This window comes from Fistularia commersonii, chromosome 9 (assembly GCF_037954325.1).
Source record: "Fistularia commersonii isolate RoL2024-O1a breed Wild chromosome 9, RoL_Fcom_v1.0, whole genome shotgun sequence".
Classification (NCBI taxonomy): domain Eukaryota; kingdom Metazoa; phylum Chordata; class Actinopteri; order Syngnathiformes; family Fistulariidae; genus Fistularia; species Fistularia commersonii.
Genome location: NC_141292.1, coordinates 5,764,158 through 5,787,023, shown reverse-complemented (window position 1 = coordinate 5,787,023; position 22,866 = coordinate 5,764,158). Strand labels below are relative to the sequence as shown.

The following is a 22,866-nucleotide window of genomic DNA, read 5'->3' as shown; positions in this document are numbered from 1 at the left end:
TGTTGCTTGGGGATTATAGTGCAAAGTGATGTTTTGAATGTAAAATACAAATAAATAAAATCATTTGAACCATATACTGGATTAAATTATATACCGATGAACACATTGGCAGTCAGTACCTCTGACATTTACAAATCTATTTCTCTGTAAGCTATATACAGCCTAGACAAAAGGAGGAACGTATTTTTCGCCACTATAGAAGAAAAGGTTGACGGAGATAATGTTCCACATCCATGTTGGCAGCGCTCCATTCTCCTTTTTCACGGCCAGGCAGGGCCCAGTAACTCCTGAGGCTAATTTCACAGTGATGACTGTTCACACACATCATTTGTCAGCTTTCCCAGGCCAACTTCAGAGAAAGGATGGACTGCAATCTTCTTCTTAAAGAAATTTGAAAGTTAATGTTGTAAACCCTCAAACCGGAAATTGGAATTGGCAGGGAAATCTTTTTCTTTTTTTCTGAAAAAAAAAAGCTTGTTTTCTGTGTGCTTAGGAATTGAAAGATAATAACCATGTATACATATTGAACAGGAGTACAACTGATTTTGGATAAGCAACTATCTACACTGATCTATTAATCTTCTTTAGTATTTTCCAGTAAGTATGAACCTCCTAATATATAATCAACCTGTCATTCTCCAAACAAAAATAAATGAGGCCAAATTCCTTTTTGACCACTTGAAGGCATTTTGAATTTTTACTGATATTCAATACTTTGGATTGTCACTAGGAAAAGTGGTTGAGAGAGGTATTTGACAATTTAGAAGTAATATTAATGCAAATTGCCAAAACTGACTATAATGTGATGCCACCAAATTTACATATTCATAGATTCAAGTGCAAAAAAAAGCCATATTTTAAAGCACTTATTTATTTGTTCATTTATCTATTTTTTACCAGTCAAAATGTTTGTTATTCATCTGGAGAAGTAAGTTGTCACTTGCCAAATTTCCATTCATGTATTTCTGTTTTTTTATTATTGCCTTAATTGAACCGTGACAAGGAGGACATTTTGCATTCAACATAAATGACACCCTCATTGCAAATGAATAATAACAATATTAATAATAATAATAATACATATCTTCTCTACCTTCCTGTCCTTTTTGACTAGAATTTTTGTTTTTGGGTATACGTTTTAGTAAAAATGCCCTTCCTGGCAAACCCTCTGAACCCTCTGAGGCTGCATTAATGAAAATAATGATAATAATAATTATTATTTCTTTTTTCCTACTGAAAGGCCCATGAGCAGTAATGTAATTCCAAAGAAATGCTGTGACAACTACAACAAAAAGGGCCAATTAATTATATACTTTCCTTTACCTCCTTGTGCTGTGTTATGTGGGGGATATAAAAAAAATATATATAACACAGAGGGAAAATATGTGCCCTTTAACCATAAACCATGTCAGAAATTCCCCATTTGCCACATCGTTAATAAGTCAAGCTCAACAAAAAAAGTCACCGGTCGGGTCGGTAAACAAGGCACAGGTGAGGCCAGATACGCAGCTGTTCAGCTGCCTGTCACTGTCACACTCCTGGCGAGGGCCGTGGGGTGCGATAAGGCTCCCACTGAACATCTTTCATTTTTAGAGACTATTAGAGTTGCTGTAACTTTCTAAAATGCTGTGATGATGAAATTAAAAGAACAGGCTGGTGATAATATGGCGCCTGGCTGATCCCTGATATCCGATGAGCACAGTTCGCACAGATGATGAGACATCGGTCTGATCCGCTCAAAAGGAAGAAGAAATCCCCTTTAAGACTTTTGGTTTCGCCTTTTTTAAGTCTTTCTGTCTTTGTTTTGTGGATGATGTTTAATCATGGCTTTTTGTTTTTTTGTTTGTTTGTTTTGGAGGGCATTTCACCAATGGTGATGAGATATTTAATATTAGGAGAAAGAAATGTTAATTCTTTGCTATGCAAATGTGTGGGCATTAATGTCCATCCCTGGATATGAGTGAATATAAGCAATATTTGCGTTTTCATATACCACACGTCACTTCTGCATTTATCCTTCAAGAGTTTCTATGTCCTCATTAAACATTTTCATGGTTAGCTATGGATAACCTCAATAATATTTTAATGTGACGTTCATTCATCCAATATCAATTCCGATTAAACCGCTCATAGGGTTGCGGGGGTGCTGGAGCCTATCCCATTTCTCATTAGGCAAGAGGTGGGGTTCACCCTGGACCAGTCGCCGGTCGATAACATATAGAGACTTGTAGCATTCACTTGATCATTAACATGCCAATTAGAGGCCCCAATTAACCTTTTGCAAGAGTGTCATAATTTAGAGAAAACCGAGGAACCTTAAGGAAACAGAGGTGCATTGTGGTGGGGCAAAGTGGATTGCTAATCAATGTTATTTTTTTTTACAGAAATAACAATGAGTTCTGTGCAACACATTTAAAAAGGATGTGACACCATATTGTTTCCTGAAATCATAAAAAGAACAGGCTGAGAGACTGAGTTAGGACAGAGCATAAAGGATATATAGCTCAAACCAAATTAGTTGAAGCCATCTGCAGCTTTCAGAAACATAAACATTTGTTAAACATATTTCATAAACAACGATCTCTGTTGGATTCCAACATGCCGCCTCGTGCCTTGTCATTCCCAGCGACTAAAAAGAATGCGTCGTCCCATCTTTAGTCTAACATCCCTCTTTTCTGCTATCTTGTGCCTCTACGAGTATATTTTAAGGTCTCTGCTTTTTTTAAGAGCACGGATAAAGTGCTATCTATAGCTCGGCTCTTGCCATGGGCCAGAATAAAATATGGATGTGTCCCTTCATACTGTACCGCTGAACATTTCAGACCAAGAACTGACCTCCAATTGCTGCAGACAGGTCACGTGTCCTGATAGTTTCAGATTAAACCACTTTATCACGGAAAAAAGCACAATGAATCTGTGTTCAGCTTTAGGTGCCAGTGTGAAACAATAAACACAGTTAAATCCAAGCCGTAGGAATACCTATCCCTTTGTAGTCTTATCATTTTATTTCAGCGTGCTTTTCATTACTTTTTTTTTTTTTTTTTTTGTCTCATGCTTGTCCCCCTGCATACTTTGCAAAGCACTTTTGGTTGCCTCTGGTGTAAAATGCGCTATACAAATAAATTTGCCTTTCCCCCCTCTAAGCAATAAATAATTTGGAATACTTGAACCATTTTCCAGCATGACTGTGAAAAAAAAAAAAGTGTGACTGTTACTTTAAATTCATGCGTGTAAAAATTTAATAACATCTGTGGGAGGCAGATCAGAACCCAGTGGTGTAAACAGTTAGGAGTTGAATTGAGGATATGAATAGTGTGTTCGATTGGTGTGGGAGGAATAACTTAAATTAGATTTCAGAAATGTTTCTTTGTAATCATATATTTGGAAACGACATGTGAGTGCTGGAAGTGGTTGTGGATATGCTGTAGAACTTTTAGTCAGGCATCCTCAGTTTCTGCCTCAACTTTAAGCCAGCCTTCTTGCAGGCAATTAGTTTGGAGACCTCAGGGACCTTTGATAGACTCACAAGGTTCTGGATAGACCCTCTGGTTTAACAGTTTTTTTAGCCTTATTCAGTAAGTTCATGCTTTTCACTAGTGTGGCTGCCTCTTATTCATCTCAGTACTAAGACCACCCTATAACAGTACTGATTCAGGAAAAGCTATTCTCCTTTCTCCTGGACGATGCTGCTGCTTTTGGTCACGTTCTGTCATTGTCTTTAAAAAAACAGATTATCTTAATCCTCAGATATATTTGTTTAAAGATAACATTCACCCATGAGCCTGAAAGTCATGCAAAACAGCGTCTATTCCTGCATGTAACCAATGGTATCAGATCGAATGAATCTCATGGACTGCGTATCAAAAAAGCGAGAAGGGAAATAATATGAGCTGTCGCGAAACTTTATGGGGCCGAGTGGGGACAAGCTTGAATTCAATTTTTTCCTTTTTCTTTATGTACAAAGACAGGCAGACTCAAAGTCGTGCCTGACTCCACAGTCTGTCATCGAGAAGTACCAATCAAGTTAGAAACCTAAGTACTCAATATCTCAACATCATCTAGAGAGACTTCTACATGCATTTATATCCAGCAGACAGGATTACTGAAACTGCCTACTCATGGACCCGTCTCAGACATAAATCAGACAGCTACAGCTGATACAGGATACAGCTGCCAGGGTTGTGACAAGAAAGAACCAAAAAGGCTCAACACAACTCCAGTTCCCTCCAAAAAACAGTGCCTTGGGAATCAGAATCTTAGATATTTATTAATTTCTTCATGTCATTTTTTCAGCCAATGTCATTGGGTGAGAGGTGTGGTTCACCATGGTTGTTGGTCGATTAGAGGAATCTTAGATTGTGAACTTCAAAATAAGTGTCTGCAAATCCTTGTGTGACTCCCATGATTGCCTGAGCTTGTGCAAACCACTGATAACAGCAGGGTTGATATTACTAGATATAACTTTGGCTTCTATCAAACATAGAAGCCAAAACACAAAATTGCAAAAGACAATGGATTCTGACCAGAAACTAGGAACAAGAAGATGGAATCCAGGAATATAAGAACAATAGAATCAGTTAAGATTCAATAACTTTTCATTCAGATTTTAAGTGGCTTCTTCCACTTTGGAAGTTAATTTAGAAACACTTTCAGAAATAAATTTCAATTACATTGTATTGTAATTGCCATTTTGCATGTTCATGCTTGTGTTGTATTGCTTTGAACTATTTTGGGTGACTTTGCCCTACATGAGGTGTCACATACATGGATTTGTCCTGTCTGACACGCATGGGAAACTGTTTCTTTCCTGCTTCATTGATGAGTTGCTGAAAGATTATTAAGATCGCTGTACTCAAGCTGCTTGATGTTACAGCACATTTCATAAATGGAATTTAGCGGATGTTTGACATAATGAGCTATGTTCAGATATAAGAAATGTGTCAGAAATCTCCAGGTAAGCAAACCCGACTTATGAAAAGTCACACCAGGTCAGGATAGCACATTTACAATAATGTCTACAGTTATTATTCGCCATTATGTTTTAATAACATAATTGCATTTTCCCATTGCTCTCTTCAAAATACTTTGAAGAAGTAATATAAACATCTTTGGGATGCTAAGCAGCACTAGATAAATGTCATATTTGGAAGAAAAGCTGTCCAATTATCATAATCTACCACCAAGAAAGAGACACAATTGGAATAGTGTGAGTGTGTGTGTGTGTGTGTGTGTGTGTGTGTATGTGTGTGTGTGTGTGTGTGTGTATGTGTGTGTGTGTGTGTATACAGTATGTGTCTGAATGGGTGGCTGTGAATACAACTTTTTTTTTTCTTTAAAGGGCATGGTGTATCCTGTGACAGAGATTATCATAACTTCAAAATGCACGTCTAAATCCTCCCAAAAGTTCTTTGAGAATGACTTTGGGTATTATAATTACAGAGTGCAGCTTGGATCAGCATTTTATTCTTTCCTAGACTTATGGAACTGAAAAAGCATTTAGCTTTTTTAAAATGTTTTCTTTCTTCATTCAAACATGAATGAATATAAAGTTTTCAGAGGTTTATCACTGAGGATATGTATAATCCATAATTCACCATTTTATTTTAAAATTAAACACATCAAATTTGTTTTCAATTCATGAGCCCACTGGGCTCCATATAGCTATTGAACTATGTGTGTGTGTGTGTGTGTGTGTGTGTGTGTGTGTGTGTGTGTGTGTGTGCATGTTTTTGGATTAAAGTTTTGATAAGTCAACAATACGCTGTAGGAGGAAAATTTTCTGTACACGTCGTAGCGGAAATGAAGCACAAACCACATTATGCAAATATAATTACAATAGGGTGCCAATTTATCACACCCCGCGATGATTCATCATGCCCAGAAACAATTCAGATAATTTAATGTGCTGCAAGCAACTGTATTTTTCTTACAACTGCATACGGACTACAAAAAAAAATTGCAGAAGATAGACTAAACTGGCCGCTGAGGATGCTCTCAAATCAAAGAGTCTGCAAAGATATATTCATATTTGAATGTCATAATGGAATATCCAATTCATCTGGCAGTGCTCAGGGTTTCACCTTCAGTACAATAAACACTCTATCTATCTATCTATCTATCTATCTATCTATCTATCTATCTATCTATCTATCTATCTATCTATCTATCTATCTATCTATCTATCTATCTATCTATCTATCTATCTATCTATCTATCTATCTATCTATCTATCTATCTGTTAATATGTCTGTTTGTCTTTGTGAATGTGTCGACAATTATCATTTATTTACATGGTTATTTTGTAGTCTGATTGTTTATTTTATTTTACTTTATTGATTCATCTATTTTTAAATTTAATTTAATTTTGTTTAATTTAATGTTTTGGAAACATGGTATTGTTTCTATCGCAGCATTGAACCAATAATGGCTCGACCAATTCTTCACATCCAGGTCATAGTGATGTCACTTCCTGTTCCTCCACCCCTGCTCATTTTACCCACAACTTTACTTCATTGAGTGGTGAGTCATATCTTTGTTCTGTGATGGTATTAAATCGTAAATTTGCCTGGATATTTCCAGGATCACTAATACCCTCCCTCTGGACTCATGGCTCAACTGGAAAATGGCTCCAAAGAGAAAACTGTTAATATAAGTACTTGTTAAAAAAGAAAAGTTAGTATTGGAGTCACAGCTTTTGATTTCGGATTGTATGTTTCGCTTTACTCTTTAGTGTGTGGAGTAATTGTTTTTATACTGACTGCATCAGTTCAGTTTGAGACTCTCTGTGCAAGTGTATTACGTGTGTGCTCCAAACCAATCAATCTCAGAGGAAACTAAGCAGTTAGACAAACCATGGGTGCTGGTGTTATTTCTATGAGCATGTGGTTGTGCCCATATTTTTCCTTTTTCGTAATTATATTGAAGTCTCTATGCTGTGAACATGAATATAGGATTGGTCCGTAATGTCGAAGGAGCCGTTTCTGATTAGTGAATTGATATCCATATGTCTGTGTGAGTGAATCACCATAATTTTTTTTTCTTTTCTTTTAATTAGTTTGGTCCCGTTGATTGTTCTACTTTCTACTAAATTTCTTTTCTCTTCTTACATTTAAACCAGTAACTTTTGCTCCTTTGATCGGTATCTCAACTTGTTTTTGAAGCACTGGGGAACAAAAATAACCCATATTACTCCTCACACGCATACATAATGTCTTCAATGCCTGAAACTGTGACTGTGTAGATTGCTTTTGAAATTTATTTCCATTCTTAAATTAAATGAGAATTATGTATGGATTTTTTTCATTTCAAAATAAGAAAAATGGAACAATCATTCCTTTGATAATGCTCCAATCAGTATTTGTGAACCTCAAGAAATTAAACATGTATTCATCCATAATGTATATAATATAAAGAAAACATATTTCAGGACAGCATAATGCAAAGCAGCAGGTGATCAACACTGAACATTTCATAACAATATTTCTCAATAGTTTCTTTATTATTGTCATGTATGGGAAAACTACGGGCATCATTCAAGTAATTTTAATGAAAACATTAACATATATACTCTACAGTCAAATTTTGATTGATAACAGCAAGAAAACTGTGTTAAAAATAGCTATGATGAGCTCAATTTTATTTTCTATTCAGGGGCTGCTAGAACTCGATGGCGATGACCCACTTGAGCTCGGTCATCACACTTTAGTCAACACATCAAATAGTCCACATTCAATTCTGCCAATACTTTTTTAAAGTGTGTTCACGATGGATGTGCATACCAGGGAGCAGCTAATTAGCCCACGGCATTGATTGTGCTTCACAGTGACAGTTTTGAGCATTTTTCGTGGATGGGCATTGAAGCTGCTGTGGCTTTTACCAGCTTTTACTCACACGGTTGTGCTGATACCGAACATCACCTAAAAAGCTAATGGTAAAGAGAAATTTATGAAGGCATGCTCCAAGAATGGATACCTAGAGACATGAGTTGCACTTTGTAAGCACAGCTTCTTTTTGTCCAGTCTATACCCTTTTCCAAGATATGTTTCTTTGGTTATGTTGCTATATCTGTTGACGGTCTTCCCATGTTTTTCCCTTCCTCAATACCTTCATTGTTTCCAGCTGGTCCCAATTCAGGTATATATTCAATATTTTGGTATATATATACTATACATATATTCACTTTATCCTAGTTGTAAGTCCAGTCTGCACCTCTGGTTTGTTCCCCTTATTAATATTGAATTATTGCTTGTGCTATGTCAGAGAACCTGTAGGGTTTCTTTTATTTTTCTTCCTATATTGTGACTTTTATTCCCTTTCCTCTCAACTGAAATCCTGAATATTTCACACCAACCCCAAGCCATGCATTTGGGGGTTCAGTCATTTTTGTAAAGTTGTTCTTTTGGTTAAAACTTGACATCTTTTAATGTCAATGTCCACTGCGTGCATACGGCAGAATAAAATAAAACAAAACACATTGTTCTATGTGATAGTATATGAGGCAGAGGACAGGGATGGTGATGGTAAAACAAGCATTTAATCTTGAGATTCAAGCTTGTTATCCATATGCTCATTTTGTATTGGCAGAATAGTTGTAAACAGTTTGGCTTAGGAAGAAAAGACTGATGTAGCCTAGCCAAGAGGACTGCTGGTGAATGTTGAATAAGGACAGGGCAAAGACTTCACATGCCCATTGACCCCGCTGCTAATATGACAGTATGTGCCAGACTAATATCTGATGTGTGGACCAGACAGGGACGCTTGGCACGGAGGGTGAAACCCTCAGATAAATAACTAAATAAATACGAAGTCACAATTTTCAGGTACAAGTGACGGATCATATTTTAACGAATACTTTCACTTGATAACTGAAACAGCCTTCTCATCAACGATGATCCCAATAAATAAGGTCCGCAATGACAAAAGGATTTTTGATAATGGATTTTGATTTTTGATCAATCATTGGTGGTACACTAAAAAAAACGTGGCAGCAAATCCACTTCGCACAGTGATTGATAGATTTTTTCGGAAAAATTGTCTTTTCAAGGTATTTCCCTGGAAGGTGCATGCAGAATCTTAAGATGAAATTAATAGAAGGCTTCATAAAGTAAACAGTGGATTCATTCCTTCCCAGGTTATAATAATGAATTTGTAAGAGGCAAAGCCCGGGACATTTGGTCCAGTCCCAAACGCATATCTAAAAGGCACGATGTAATCGGGGTAACGTAGAATACACAGTGAAAGAGGGTTGCACCTTTGCCTCGTGGTCTATTCATGGATCTGCTCAGCCTATGGAAACATTGAGCCACTGTTGGCCACTTGTGCAGTCTGAAGTCCCCAGAGACCCCTGTGCATCACAAACAGACTCAAGAATGCAGCTAAGATTAAGTAACTAGGGACCGAGGTCGGCTCTTGAGAGATGTATATATGCAGGAAAAACAACCTTGCAAAGCTACGTACATTTTATTTTATAGTCTTTTTTGGAAATGTCTATGAAGAAGTTCTAAAGATGTATGTCACCCTGTACTGGATGAAAAAAAAGCATTGTCATGTTGTGCATTTAGTTACACCATCTGCTGATTAGGCCTGAAACAGTAAGTTGTGTGAGGAACTTAAAGGAGACATTCAGTCTGCTGCCTGAACTACAACTAGGGGTAGACACATTTCACCCAAACAGCCATGTGTGACATCATTCCCCTTGGAAATTTACAATTTCACCTCCTTGGGACCAATTAAAGATTATCATTTCCAATTAAATTAGAGCAGAAGACTGAGCAATGAGGGGACAGAGCGTACATTTCATCTTCAGAAGGGTAAAACCTGAGCCATTCCTGAACCCCATTGTTTCTTTATATGTATATACTTTATGATTTCAATTGCATATTTGAACTTGGCTTTTGAGAAACCAATATAGTGATTTAATCGGGAATATGGATAAAAAAAAAAGAAAAAAAAGCACCCGTGAACTGATTGATCTCCCTTTGCAGTGGCCGTGAAAGTTAGGGAGGAGTAGAAAAGATATGTCTATGAGCACGATAGTAAGGAACCAGTTATGGCGATGCACACAGATCGACACTTTTTTTTACGCCACAGTATTTGCTCCAGAAGCCGGCTGTGCTTTAAAAACCTTCTCTTTAGATGGCTTTCCACAGCAAAAATGTAAGGATGCTCGGGGATGCAAGATGCTATTGGGCATTGACGTACAGTCAGGTACATGCCACGAGGTATGTGCTGATTATTATTTTTTGCGATCCTTAGTGCAAAGACACTTGTATTAAGCTTGCTATACCTTGCGTGCATGTCACGGGCCAGCTCTTCTTCTATTACGACGGCCTCTTGTCTACCACACTGGCGTGTTGAATACAATCAACGTTAGGAGACATGAATTACAAGATCTGGGGATGGTTGACATTGTCAATGCCTGGCAGGCATGCCTAGAAATCTGCTCGTCAATATTAGTCTGCCAAAAAATGCAAAACAGTGGGCGTAGGATTGATTAAATTTGGGCTGGTTGTTAAATATACTGTATGTATGTGCATGTATAAAGATTATTTCTTGAAATGTGTCAGATCAATACAACTGATTAATTCTCTTAATCTGTATTTACACACAGCTCTCATATTTCAACTTTGAAAATTGTCTTTTTACAAAATTTGCATTTGCAGATGCAATTTGCCAAACAATGATAACTATCAGGAGAGAGTTTTCTCAATATGTTTACAGTTGATTGGACAGTTTCAAGGAAATAATTACAAGACTTTTTAATAATTACCCAATTATGCGGTATAGGGAGTGGCCATTGTTTTAGCGCATTAGCCTTATCAAGTATTAAGCACATCTGACAGCTAATTACCATCACTGACACCACATTAGTGATCGGAAGCTTGACAAGAATTCTCCTGTTTTAAGTGAAAAACAGACTTTATTGTGGTCAATAGTGATAGTCTTGTGCATAATTAAGGATATAACATGTTAAACTAGATGATCGATCCCAGAATTGCTGCAAATTATTCAAGATTCAAAGTATTTACTGTCACATGTACAGTCTGGAGACCTGTTTCACTGGCCAATGACATTTTTACTTTTCTGCTCAGCAGTGCATCTAGATGGGTAATGATAAAGAAATAATAGAAGAAATAAACATACCGTCATTACCCAATGTAATTCTTTGCTTTTATTGGAAATCACTGTGTTAAATGGTTGGAGTTGATTCTCGTACTGAGGTGAACAATAGACATGGAATGATTTTTCAAATTCACAAATCCAATTATGGTTTGTTTGTCTGCTTGTTTCGGAGTAGGTTTGCAAAGCTTCTGTATTTAAAGGGGGAACTTTTGAGACATGGTCCTCTTGGGATTTAGTTAATCTGCAAAGGTCACAAAATAAATCTGACTAATCTATTAAAATGGTTTGTGTGTGGAGTCTTCATTTTTCAAGATACAAGAAATTCCTGAAAGTGATAGTGGAAATGTAAGACAGCCCTGCCACTTTATCTTACAGCTTAATATATAAATACACAAATACATACATTTTTTTAATTCTACGTTTTAAGAAAAAAATGTCTTTCTATCTGCTGTTTTTTTTTCTTTTTTTTTTGAAACAAAATCATGCCAACGTTTAATGATTAGGTCAAACTTTTAACTTGATCAGGGTAAAGGTTATGTGGAGTGGATTTATCGCCAAATATGTAGCTGCTTTTTGGCATTCATGTGGTTTGATCAATAGGAACTCAACAGATCCTGCTGCACTTTTAAGTTCACTATGTGTTTTTGTGTCTCTTCATTTCTTTCTGCAGCGTTTGCATAATTGAGAGTGAGATGAATGTGTACACAATCATCAAAATAATGATTGGAGGACAACACCCAAACAGAGAAAAGCTCAGAACAATACATCGGTTAATCAATTAATTATTAATTAATAATTAATGTGACAACTGAAAATAGAAGGAATGGGATTTTTTTTTTTTTTTTTTTTTTTTTCAACTTTACTTATGACTGTTTTAGAGGAACTTGCATTACTTAAACTTGAATGATGCTTCCTCCCGCTGGTCTGGCCTAAGGAGTTTGTTACATTGATCAATGAGTCCTCCTTCACGGACAATAAAAAGATTGCGTGCCAGGGCTCCCCTGCAATCTCTGAAGTGGCTGTTCAACGTTACCTTTTATTATGTTTGGACGCAATGCCAGAAAATATTTTGAACTCTTTCTCTTACATTTCAAATTTGAACCACATCAAAAATATAACCTTACATTCAGTAATCAATGGCTTTCAGTCAAAGGCACACTCTCTGGCCTTTTTTTTTTTTTTGTAAATAAAACTGCTTTTGCAGCTTAGAGTATTTTAACCACATGTCTCAAAGGACAGAAGGTGAGGAAGAACCCTCTCTGCATGACAATGATTACTGCTTTCCAACCAACCGTCACATAACATGCTTTCACGCAGCGTTGCTTGGATTCAATAGCCAACTGATGATAAACAGAAACTTGATCCGACAACAAATCCATGCAGTTCTTACAGAAAAAAAAAAAAAGAATAAAATAATTGACACGCGTCACATGTTTGATTGTTCAACACAAGCCACTAACCGTGCTCAACCCTGTGAGGCATAACCGTAATCCTTGAGGATGATGATATTGAGTTTGGTGGAATGAGGTTATCTATCGGCAACGGTGATCAGATAACGGATGGCTGGTATTTGGAGACTTTTTCAGATGCCAAGGACAATAGAACAGGTGGGACGTGGATTAATTGCCCCTGTATTCAAATGCCACATTTTTATTCAGAATACTGATGTGAAGGCAGGGATATCCAATTAAATAATTTGTTACTATCTTTTGGAAAATGGCAGATGTAGATACAAGGAACTCTATTCAAAAAATGACAAAAAAAGGGATGGATATCCAACCATTTGTCATGCAAATTAAATCTTATTTTATGTAGAATGATACGCGGGCAGCCTCCAGGTGGTTCACAGTTCACAAACTATCCTTAATATGTCAACAAATAGTATTGAGCAAAAACCCGAACAAGCAACTAGCTACCTAGAAGAAGTGATGGAAAATGAATATAAATATCACCTCAATATCTACAGAGCTAAAACAATCAATCTTTCCAAATGAACGGGGTAAAGGTATCACAAACGTCAGTCTCAAATTGTTTGGAGGGCTGCTAAAAAACCCACAATAGTTGTTCTGCAAAATTTGTAAGTAATGGTTGTCAAAAACACTTAGAAATAAATGCACCCTTAAACCTAAAAACTGAGCTTTTCAGCGTCCTTGTACAAAAGAGGAATTTCATTCCTTTTCTGTGAGGACTAAGATAAGACACGGAAACACCATGGTGCTACAATCCCCTTTGACTTCACTATATCCCACTCTGCACCCCGTTGCAGCTGTGTTTAGTATTGTTGGTAACACTGTTGCCGAAGAAGCCATTTCAGTAGTCAACTCAATAATACCAATTTGACAAGTGCCTCTATTCTGTTCACGAATTACTTTTATTTGATGATTCACAAATTGTGTGTTTTGCATTTTAGCAAAGGAAAGCATGCGCTTCCAATAATAAATAACCTTGACGTAAGTGCAACAGTCTGGCAGTACAATAGGACTGTGAAAGATGCATCCGAAGCATTGTATATTGTCCAATTGGAAAAGTTACAGATCTATTTTCTAGATTTGAAGTATTTCCCTTGTGTTTTTATTGTTCATATTTTGGTGTCCTATAGATTTTTGCTTTTCCAATTAAAATGGAGAATCTGCCAAGGATCTCCCTGATGATCAAGTTATTATTAAAAAATATATTATTAAAAGAATAAAAAAATATATATACATGTGTGTATGTATATATATAAACGGATGTGTGTGTTTTTTTTCATTTCCCCAAATTAGGCTGCAAGTAATGAATGGGTTGCAGGGCTCTCAGGATTCCTTTTTTTTTATTTCTTTATACACTTTATGTCAAAGACTTCTACAAGCACCAACATTAAAATGATAAAATTGCAAGGGCACAACACTATTTACAAGTAAGAACAAAAGACCGAGGACACGCTGAGAACCAGTATCTGTAACTATTAGGTGAAATTGTAGAAAAACTAAGAGATATCTGGCATTCAGTTACGTACATGGGTCCTTTTTAAAGATATTTCATTCTGCATTGTACAATGAAAAAAATTAAGCGATCAAATAATAACAAGGGGAAGACCAGTAATTCTTTTTGTTATCTTTGTTATCATTATTACTACTGCTACTACTACCGGTACTAATACAATGTCAATAATAAGGGGCAGCGTTTATTCGAACAAAGAAAATTAAGGACTGGTCTGGAAAACTTTTCTCCATCGTAATTTCTCTCTCTTTTTCTTCTGGATGAATGTGGTAATATCTGCGATAATATCCTCTAAACATCAAATTCCAGCAGAATAATCGTCCCAGATTTTCCAGTCTCTTTTTGTTGTTTCCGTGGAGGAGTTTAAACAGGTTTAAAATCTACCATCGGTCTGGCTCTTTCGGCATTACTCCCCTTATTGTTGTTTTTAAATGACATTAATTGAGTTAGCTCACACCATTTATGACATGCATTTTATATTCCATATTAACATGCTAATTTCTTGGCTGTTGTAAACAAACCATTGTCTTGACTCTGCTGAAAAATGTGTAAGAAAGGCTCTTTAAAGATTTATACCAGTCCTCGCATAAATGCTTAAATATCTCTCAAAACACATCATTTTTGATTGCATTCAGCTGCAACTATTCATTTGAAAGTAACTAATGATAATACAATAACTGATGATTACAAAAGAAAGTGCTGATCATTGGTACTTTTTTATCTCTGGTCCTCTTTTAATAAGCTTTAATGGCTATCAGGGTTTTCTTTGAAATTCACACAGCTGGTTGGTTGGTATCTCTGGGACTAATTTAAATGGGCTTGTAAGTTTATCTGTCTCTGTGGGCTGCTTGATTTCAACTATTTCCCTTTGAAATTTTGTGTTCAATAGGATTGTAATCTGGTTCCGTGCTGAAATTTTCTGCCTCTGGTTGAGTCGTTTGTATTGACAACATTTCATTCATCTCTGTGCCAATAATCAGACTTTTCTTTCATACAAAATGGTTTTGCACCGATTGAATGGAATTCCAATTTGAATAGCTAATATCTGCTGCGAATTCAATTCAAATATCAAAATTCTTCTCTGAAAAATTCAAACCGTATAGTATAATAATATGCAGGGTCAGTAGGTATTAATGTTTGGCATACCTGTTGAATTTATGCTTTTTTTTTCCTTTTGTACTTTGAATAATCTCCTTGATGCAATGATTGAAATGCTATGTTGTAACCCTTTCATCATGTTCCTGCTGAATATCACATTTTTTAACAGCAAGGGTTCTAAACAAACCCATTATATATATATATATATATATAAAAAAATAAATAAATAAATTAAAAAAAAAAACACAAAAAAACCTTGGAGGCACCTGGTTAGGCTCCCAGGTTATTTCATTATGTAGAAGTGAGAAGTGAGCATGCTCAGATCCCCAGTTATAATTTGCCCTCTGATTTTTCTTTCTTTTTTTTTTTCTTTCTTTCTTTTCTTTGTCTGAAATCCTGTGTAGGCTTTACAAGGCTGGTGCATATTTTAATTCTGACAAGGTATTGCTCACCTTACCCAAACAAAGGTCATTGCTACTTACATAAATCTTACTTAATGCTTTACCTTTTATGGCTACTTGTTGCTTCTATGACTTTGTCTTCCCTGCATGGAGTATTTTCTTTGTTTATGTTTATTGTGTTTTTCATTTTTTTTTTCTTTAATGAATAGTGTATGTCTCTTTCGATACAAACATTTTGTGGCTTTGCACAGGTGAAAGATATATATATATATATATAAAAAAAAAAAACCATAATGTAGAAAAAAAGAATGTTTAAAATCACTGATGTATTTATAGGCACAGGCCACATTCTAAGCATCATGTCTTGTGTAGCTTGAATGCAAATTCAGCCCAGGCTGCAGTGAAAGAGCGTCTCCTTCATGTGTTCACGGAAGCACACATGCATTTATTTGCTTTTAAATTACCGTGGATGATTGTCAACTGCATGAGAAAAATTTTTGAAAAGGCCAAATGTGGACTTCCTCAGGACTTGCTGAGAGCAAATCAATAATCAATCTTCATTCTGATTGAACACATTGTTTTACGCTGTTAACACATTGTGGTGTCATCATCAGAGCTGTGGATTTTAAGTAGATTTTTTTGTTAGTTAAAGAGAGGCATTTCCCTTAAAGGCTCTGAATTTATTTTAAACAAGAACAGTCTTGTTTTGGAGGACTTCAAAACTATCCATCCACCAGCAATTTACAAATAAGTGAACGTGGCAAATTAATTCTCCATGGCATTTAATAATCATCATCATCTTGTGTGACAATATGGCTCATATCAAAATAATTTTCTCACTTTGAAATGATAATATTTAATGGAAAAAAAAAAACAGCATCTTTGTTGGCTTGTAGAGAGAGTATTCAAATACAAGTTGTTGCTTGGAACAGTTGCAGAGGAGCACTGTTAACCAAAGCTGAAAAGCTGATGGAAATCACAGTCGTTTCAGTAAATGAATGGAACTGTATGGTCCATTAAGAGGTCTGTGGAGGGAAAAAGAATTGGGATGGAGGGTTATCACATTTAACCTTTAATTATTATATTAAGCCTTTGTATTGTTGAGATTTCCAACTATGCATTAATATTTTTATTTAAACCTTCGGCGACAAGGGAACAGACAACTCTTCCCAAATATGGTTTTATGGACAGTTAACTACAATGGGTCACTCCAAAAAAAAGGGCCGATGCATTATTCAGAATGGTATAAATAACCAGGGCTTCTTCCATATCAGTCAGCATATTTTAATTATTTAAATTGGCTGGGAAGCACTGAGGGGATTTTGCAGGATAGATATTTGCCAAAGCCAAGCACACAGCCAGAAATAATTTGATTTCAGTGTTTAGACCTCTGAAACTTTTTGGGGGAAAGCCATTTTTTTGTCTCCTTTGTTTGTTTGTTTTCTTCTCCTTCGCCGCTAGAGGAATCCCGCTTAGTGCAAAGGTGAGAAGACCACCTAATGACACTTGTCAGCATCACCAACATCGACCAACAGCCTTGTTCGCCCCTACACATTACCTCCAATTACCTGACTCTGCGTTATTTTGCTGTTGAATTCAGCGACACAGTAGATGACCAGGAAAACAGAAAAGCAGCAGCAGGGACCGTTGGGTTTCAGTGCAAATACTTGGATATGCATATGTAGCAACATGATTAAATACATCTATCTTTTTTATGACCAAAGTAAAGTCGCGGCTTGACTCATAGATGACTGCATAATTTTGACTAATGTTAAGCAGTACATGCTGTGCTGTCAAGAACATGGGTGGGCCAGTCAGAGCCAAACTGAGCTGCCCAGGCTGAGCCATCTGGGACTCTGGCAGGGAGAGCTGCCACGGATCGTTCTTGCAAAGGCAATACAACCGGAACCAAGCGGGGCAACGCTTAACTCTCACTCTCGATTTACATTGTGCTACTTCGTCCTGCTGTTGTTGTTTTTTTTTAAAGTGGAAATCAACCAAAGTAATTATGAGAACCCACCTCGTTTGTCAAAAGTATGCTTCAGCTCCTCATCTTGGCACAAATCTATGTGTCCTCCAATACCGGTATTGACTCCATAGTCCTCCCGGATCTTTCCGTCGGTCAGTTTATTGTGGAGCTGGTTGGGTGTGGAGTTCAGCGAGTGTCCGACCGGGTCGTCTTCATCGCAGTCGTAATCGTCAAGGATGGGGGTCTCACGAATGGGCATACCGATGACGGAGCTGCCATGCTGGTGCGTGCTTCGGGAACCCCTGTAGCTGTCGCGGCCCTGGGGTCCGAGCAAGACCGAGGGGATGTAATGTATCTCATGGGTGGCTTCTGTGCTCGCACTCTTCTGAGGTATGCGGCGACGCTTGCACCATCGGTGGCGGGTATACAGGACAAGGGTAAAGAGAAGAATTAGCAGGAGCAGGGCGATGAGGCCTCCCTGTGGAGTGGACCGGGGGGGTTGGGGGAAAAGGGTGAGAGACAAAAAACAAATAACAGAATGTGAGAGGGAGACTAATGTTCAAACTTCTTCAAATTAGCATAATATATGACCATATAAGCAAGAAAACAGTTGGTTACTTCCCACAATTAGTTGTACAATCACATAAATGGCAGTAAAAAGTGTACATTTTCTCATTGTTAAAAAGAAAACTGAAATGTTGGTAGATGCGTTCTCAACTCAACAATGGCCTGCAAACAGGCCTGTACAAACAGATCATTAGTCCCAAGCTGTATTACATGTGAACATAATGAAATAATATGGAAAAGTTCTTGAAACTAATGGAAGCCCCAAGGTTGCACTAATTACCGTCCGCACAACATAAATACCATGACGTTTTCTAGTGGCCTTATAAGTACAGTCTACTAATTGCTCCATAAATAATGTGGATTTATGTTTAAAAGATGATTATGTAGCTAATATGCCTTTTAACCCCTCCTGGGAGGTGTTTTGATAGTGTCTGCCTCTCTTGTTGCTTGTTTTTTTCTTTCTCAGCAATTTATTGACGAAAGCAGTACAAATGTTATTTATGCAGAACATGTGTAAACATATATATATATATATATATATATATATATATATATATATATTATAAGTTTAATATATAAGACAGACAGAAATATTTTTTTTTGTCCAAAGGAACCTGGATCCTCTCTTGTTTCAGGTTTGAACTTCATTTTGGGTAGTCTATTATATCATTCATGTTGATTTTATTCTGAGTGGTAGATTAAGAGCTCTGATTTTCAGCTTTTATATGTGTGTTTAAGTCATGCGCTTATCTCAAAACATTATTAAATAATTAAACTTAATTTAATAAGATAAATACACATAATAAAAAGAACAGATACATAAAATAATATCTATCACCATCTTCTTAGAATAACTGCCTAAGGCAAAAATGTTTTTTTGGCCTCAACTCCTTATTCCGCCCATGGCTCATATTTGTAAAAATGACGTTTTTAAGAAGACAACGATAGATAATCAATCAGTCAACTTTAGATTTAGATCTTCCTGTCAGGAGACGCCACATCGAATATCCTCTGACATTAACTAACATTCCCAACATCGATGAACTTCTAAATTAAGATTCTAAAGTAATTGATAAATACATAGAAACTTCATACATGTGTCCAAGTCAACTGAGCAGCATTTAACACACTCTCTCTGCTTTAAATTGCAAATTTTTCATTTCAACTGCATCTTTTGCCCATTGCCCTTTATTGTGCAATTCTATATTTATTCTAATTATTTCCTTAATAAGGCACCTATGCCTCTTTTATGGTACGAAACCTTGTTTTACCATCTTGCACTCACTGAATCCATTTTTTTCCAGATTTCTGAGGCTCACAATCAGCACTTTCTTTGATGGCAGGCAATAATAATGGGTTTTGAAAAAGCAGATAGCCCAGCGGAGCATTCGTATACAGACGTTTGAGTTGTCTCGGAGGGGAGTAAGCAAACATAACAATTTCTCCCAATGCAGATGTTGTTGGCATTTATACTTATTCTGCACCATGGCAGCGTCAGATAGCAATTACACCGCTGGAAGAAGTAATTGGTGGTGATGCATAAATGCGGCTTTACATTTCAAGGAATAGCCGTTGAAATGGGGCAGTGTGTATATTTAGAGTTTAAGTAAACAAAACGAGAACGTCGAATCCAATGAAATCACAAATAAATGCAGACCTAGAGCTCCAACAAGAGAAGGACTTGATGTATAAAGCTAAAAAGTGTGTAAAGAAAAAAAAAAAGGTTGCGGTGGAGGGCAAGCAAAGATTTATTGCAGATACATAAATAGTCCTTTTAGTTTTTGCTCTCTTTTAGCCCGAGGTCCTGTCAGTTTACCAAGGCATGTCAGATTTCTTTTTGGTTCGACCGATATCAGTCCATCACAGAGACATCAAACACCGTCTCACTGACTGAGGCCGGATGATAAAGTAAACCCAAATAACACTAGAAAGAAAGAGAGCTTGACTCAGTCTTTGCCTACCAGGGCTTTCTGAGCAAAACAGATATATTTTTCTATCTTTTATTTAACAAGCAGTAGCAAGAGAGAACAACATCCTTAAATCATTTTAGCTTTTGATATAAATTGCAGTTAAACTGAACATGTGCTGACTTTATTTATTTTTTTCTGCTACTTCAGTTTGTTTTGATAGTAATATTGACCCAAATGATGGGATGAATAGGAAAAAAAAAAAAACGACATAAGATTTTTTTTATACATTTTCCCTCAAAACACTTGGTGAAAAATATCCTTTTCTTTTTTGTTTTGAATTGCCCAGATGTGTGAATGAGTGAGTGAATGGTTGTGTGTCTCTATATGATATGAGAATGAAAAAAGTAAATGGTTATTATATGGTACTTGAATGTACACAATAACTTTTTTATTTCCTCTGGTAATTTAGATGCAAAGTGCCATTATGATGTGCTGTTGTATTACTGAGGGAGAGATAGTTTCACATTTTAAGCCTATTTTTATTGAAAACCTGTCAAAATGATTATTGCAAATTGCTTCCGAGGATGTGTGTAGTCAGGGAAATCAGTATAGCATGGCGATATGACTTCATCTTAATTTTCGACTTCTGCATATATTTAAACTACCTTGGATTTTGAGGAGTTCTGTAACTGCCATTTATTTGAAGGAGGCAAAAAACAAATCTGATTTTATTTTATATGTGCGCATAATTGAGCAATATACACAGAACAGTCATTATATAGTTTTTTCATTGAATAGCTGTGACACATTATTCGATTCAGCATTGTATAATAAATAAAAGTGATATATTTGCATTGTCAGACTGAAAATGCAATATCAGCAGACCATAAAACCCCAAAAAACAAAGACAAACAAAAAACATGCAGTCATATTATGAATTTGCAACGTATGCACTCCTACATACTTTATGCATATAGCACTTTGCTACACAGTGGTAGATAGCGCTTTAGGAGCGCAGCTTCACACAGGAAATGTGTGCACATGCTGACACAGACACCCACAAATAAAGTAAGTCACTTCAGAATAATAAATAAATCACCACAACGGTACATTCATCACCACATTTAAAATTCAATCTTCATGAGGGAAAAAAAAAAAAAAAAAAAAACAAAGCCTTTTGAAATTATAACTCATGCACTTCTGGGTGTCCATAAATCAACCCTGTGCTGAGGAGAGAGGCAGCACAGAAAGGACTAGGACCACGGTCAAACATGTTCATTAATCTCCAATAGGATGACAGCTTAGAAGAAATGCACTACCACACTCTGCTTAGTTTAATTCCTGTTGAAGCATATGAAATAAAAAATTAATTGATGGATATAAATAACAGCAGTAATGATATTAATGATAACACTCGTAATTATAATAATAGTAAATGGCAATTAAATTGAATAAATTAAATAAACCACGAGTTTGTAAAAAAGTAAATACATGTATTTGTGCATAAAATAAGAAATAAATGAAAAAAAAAATCTGAATTAAAAAAAAAATCATGGGATTATTTTAACAGATGATGAAGTGATGCTGACTCACTCTAAACTTCCACTTAAAAATATTTTTGCGTTACAGTAATAAAAATAATATAATAAAATTATGAAGATGTCTGTGTATCACTTTTTTTTTGGCCTGTCTGCAATTATAAGGTATTCATATTCATATTATTGAATACATAGCATAAAGGCATATCATAATCTTGAAGGGTTCATATTTGTGTCATTATTACATGGAAATGGAAGCATCCCCTCATTGTGGACACAGAATGCTCATCCAACGTATTTAACTGCAATTACCTCAGCTCCATTAACTTTGAATACAAACAAAACCTGATTACGAAGTCAAATATAGTCATCGCTTCCATCACAGGAAAAGCTTCATGTCTTCACATCTGTGCTTGCTGAAATCTAAATATATCATGGATGTGCAAACAATATGCATTAAATCACAATTCTTCTCATTTTCAATTCCTAAAATATGCTTCCTGAGCAACCTTTTTATTTTTTCTTTGCCCTTCCAGCCATTCTCTCTCCTTCCTTCCTTCCTTTTTTGGTGAGTGAGAAAAAAATGCTAAAAATATAATCAAACTTCCCCTTGGGCATGATTCACTGTACCGTACAGTGCACTTCAAAAGACCTCCACAAAACACTGAAACTCTTTGATACAGTCTCAGTTTGAGTATAATATCGTAAAACATATTAATAAGGGCAGAGTCTCACATTTTTTCCAATAAAGCTCGCTAAACTATAATCATCCCAACAATATGAAAACAATATAAACAGTTTCTTTTTAGCCCTTCATTCTGACAAAAGTGAAACATCCCCAGGTAATTTTCAGAAGATAAAACTAAGAAGCCGTGTAGTAATCTGATTATTCAAATTGTGCCATTTGGCCTGAAGTGCGGCAAAGTGACTTTGTTAGAAAATCTTTCAGACGTGAATCAAATTTAGGGGGACTTGATCAGCCAACCTTCAGAGGAAATGAATAAGACAGCCAAGGATACTTTTTAGACTTATTCCATGGTACTATGGAATCACAGGTGGCCGGTTTTGAGCTGGTTCTTATACGGTTAGTGGGAGATGAGTCTATAAATTGTATGTATGGGTATTTTATTTGAGGCGGAATAATGCAGTTCTGACGGAGTTTCTTTATTTAATTTCACCTGTCTGTTTGTATAACAGCAGTGACTGATGGAGTTCATACTTTCTTGAGAGCTTTTTTTTTTCCAAATGCAATTTCCTGCTCAGCATCCAGTTTATTTCCCTGC

The 22,866-nt window shown here is 36.2% G+C and overlaps 1 protein-coding gene across 3 annotated transcripts in view; it reads right to left on the bottom strand.

The window, feature by feature from the left end:
* astn2 (astrotactin 2) overlaps positions 1–22,866 on the bottom strand; it is a 269,469-nt gene that overhangs the window by 175,696 nt on the left and 70,907 nt on the right. For all 3 annotated transcript variants that reach the window (XM_086152123.1, XM_086152124.1, XM_086152125.1), the window contains exon 3: positions 17,620–18,046. In XM_086152123.1, the coding sequence (XP_086008249.1) occupies positions 17,620–18,046 (427 nt within the window). The remainder of the gene's footprint in view (positions 1–17,619; positions 18,047–22,866) is intronic.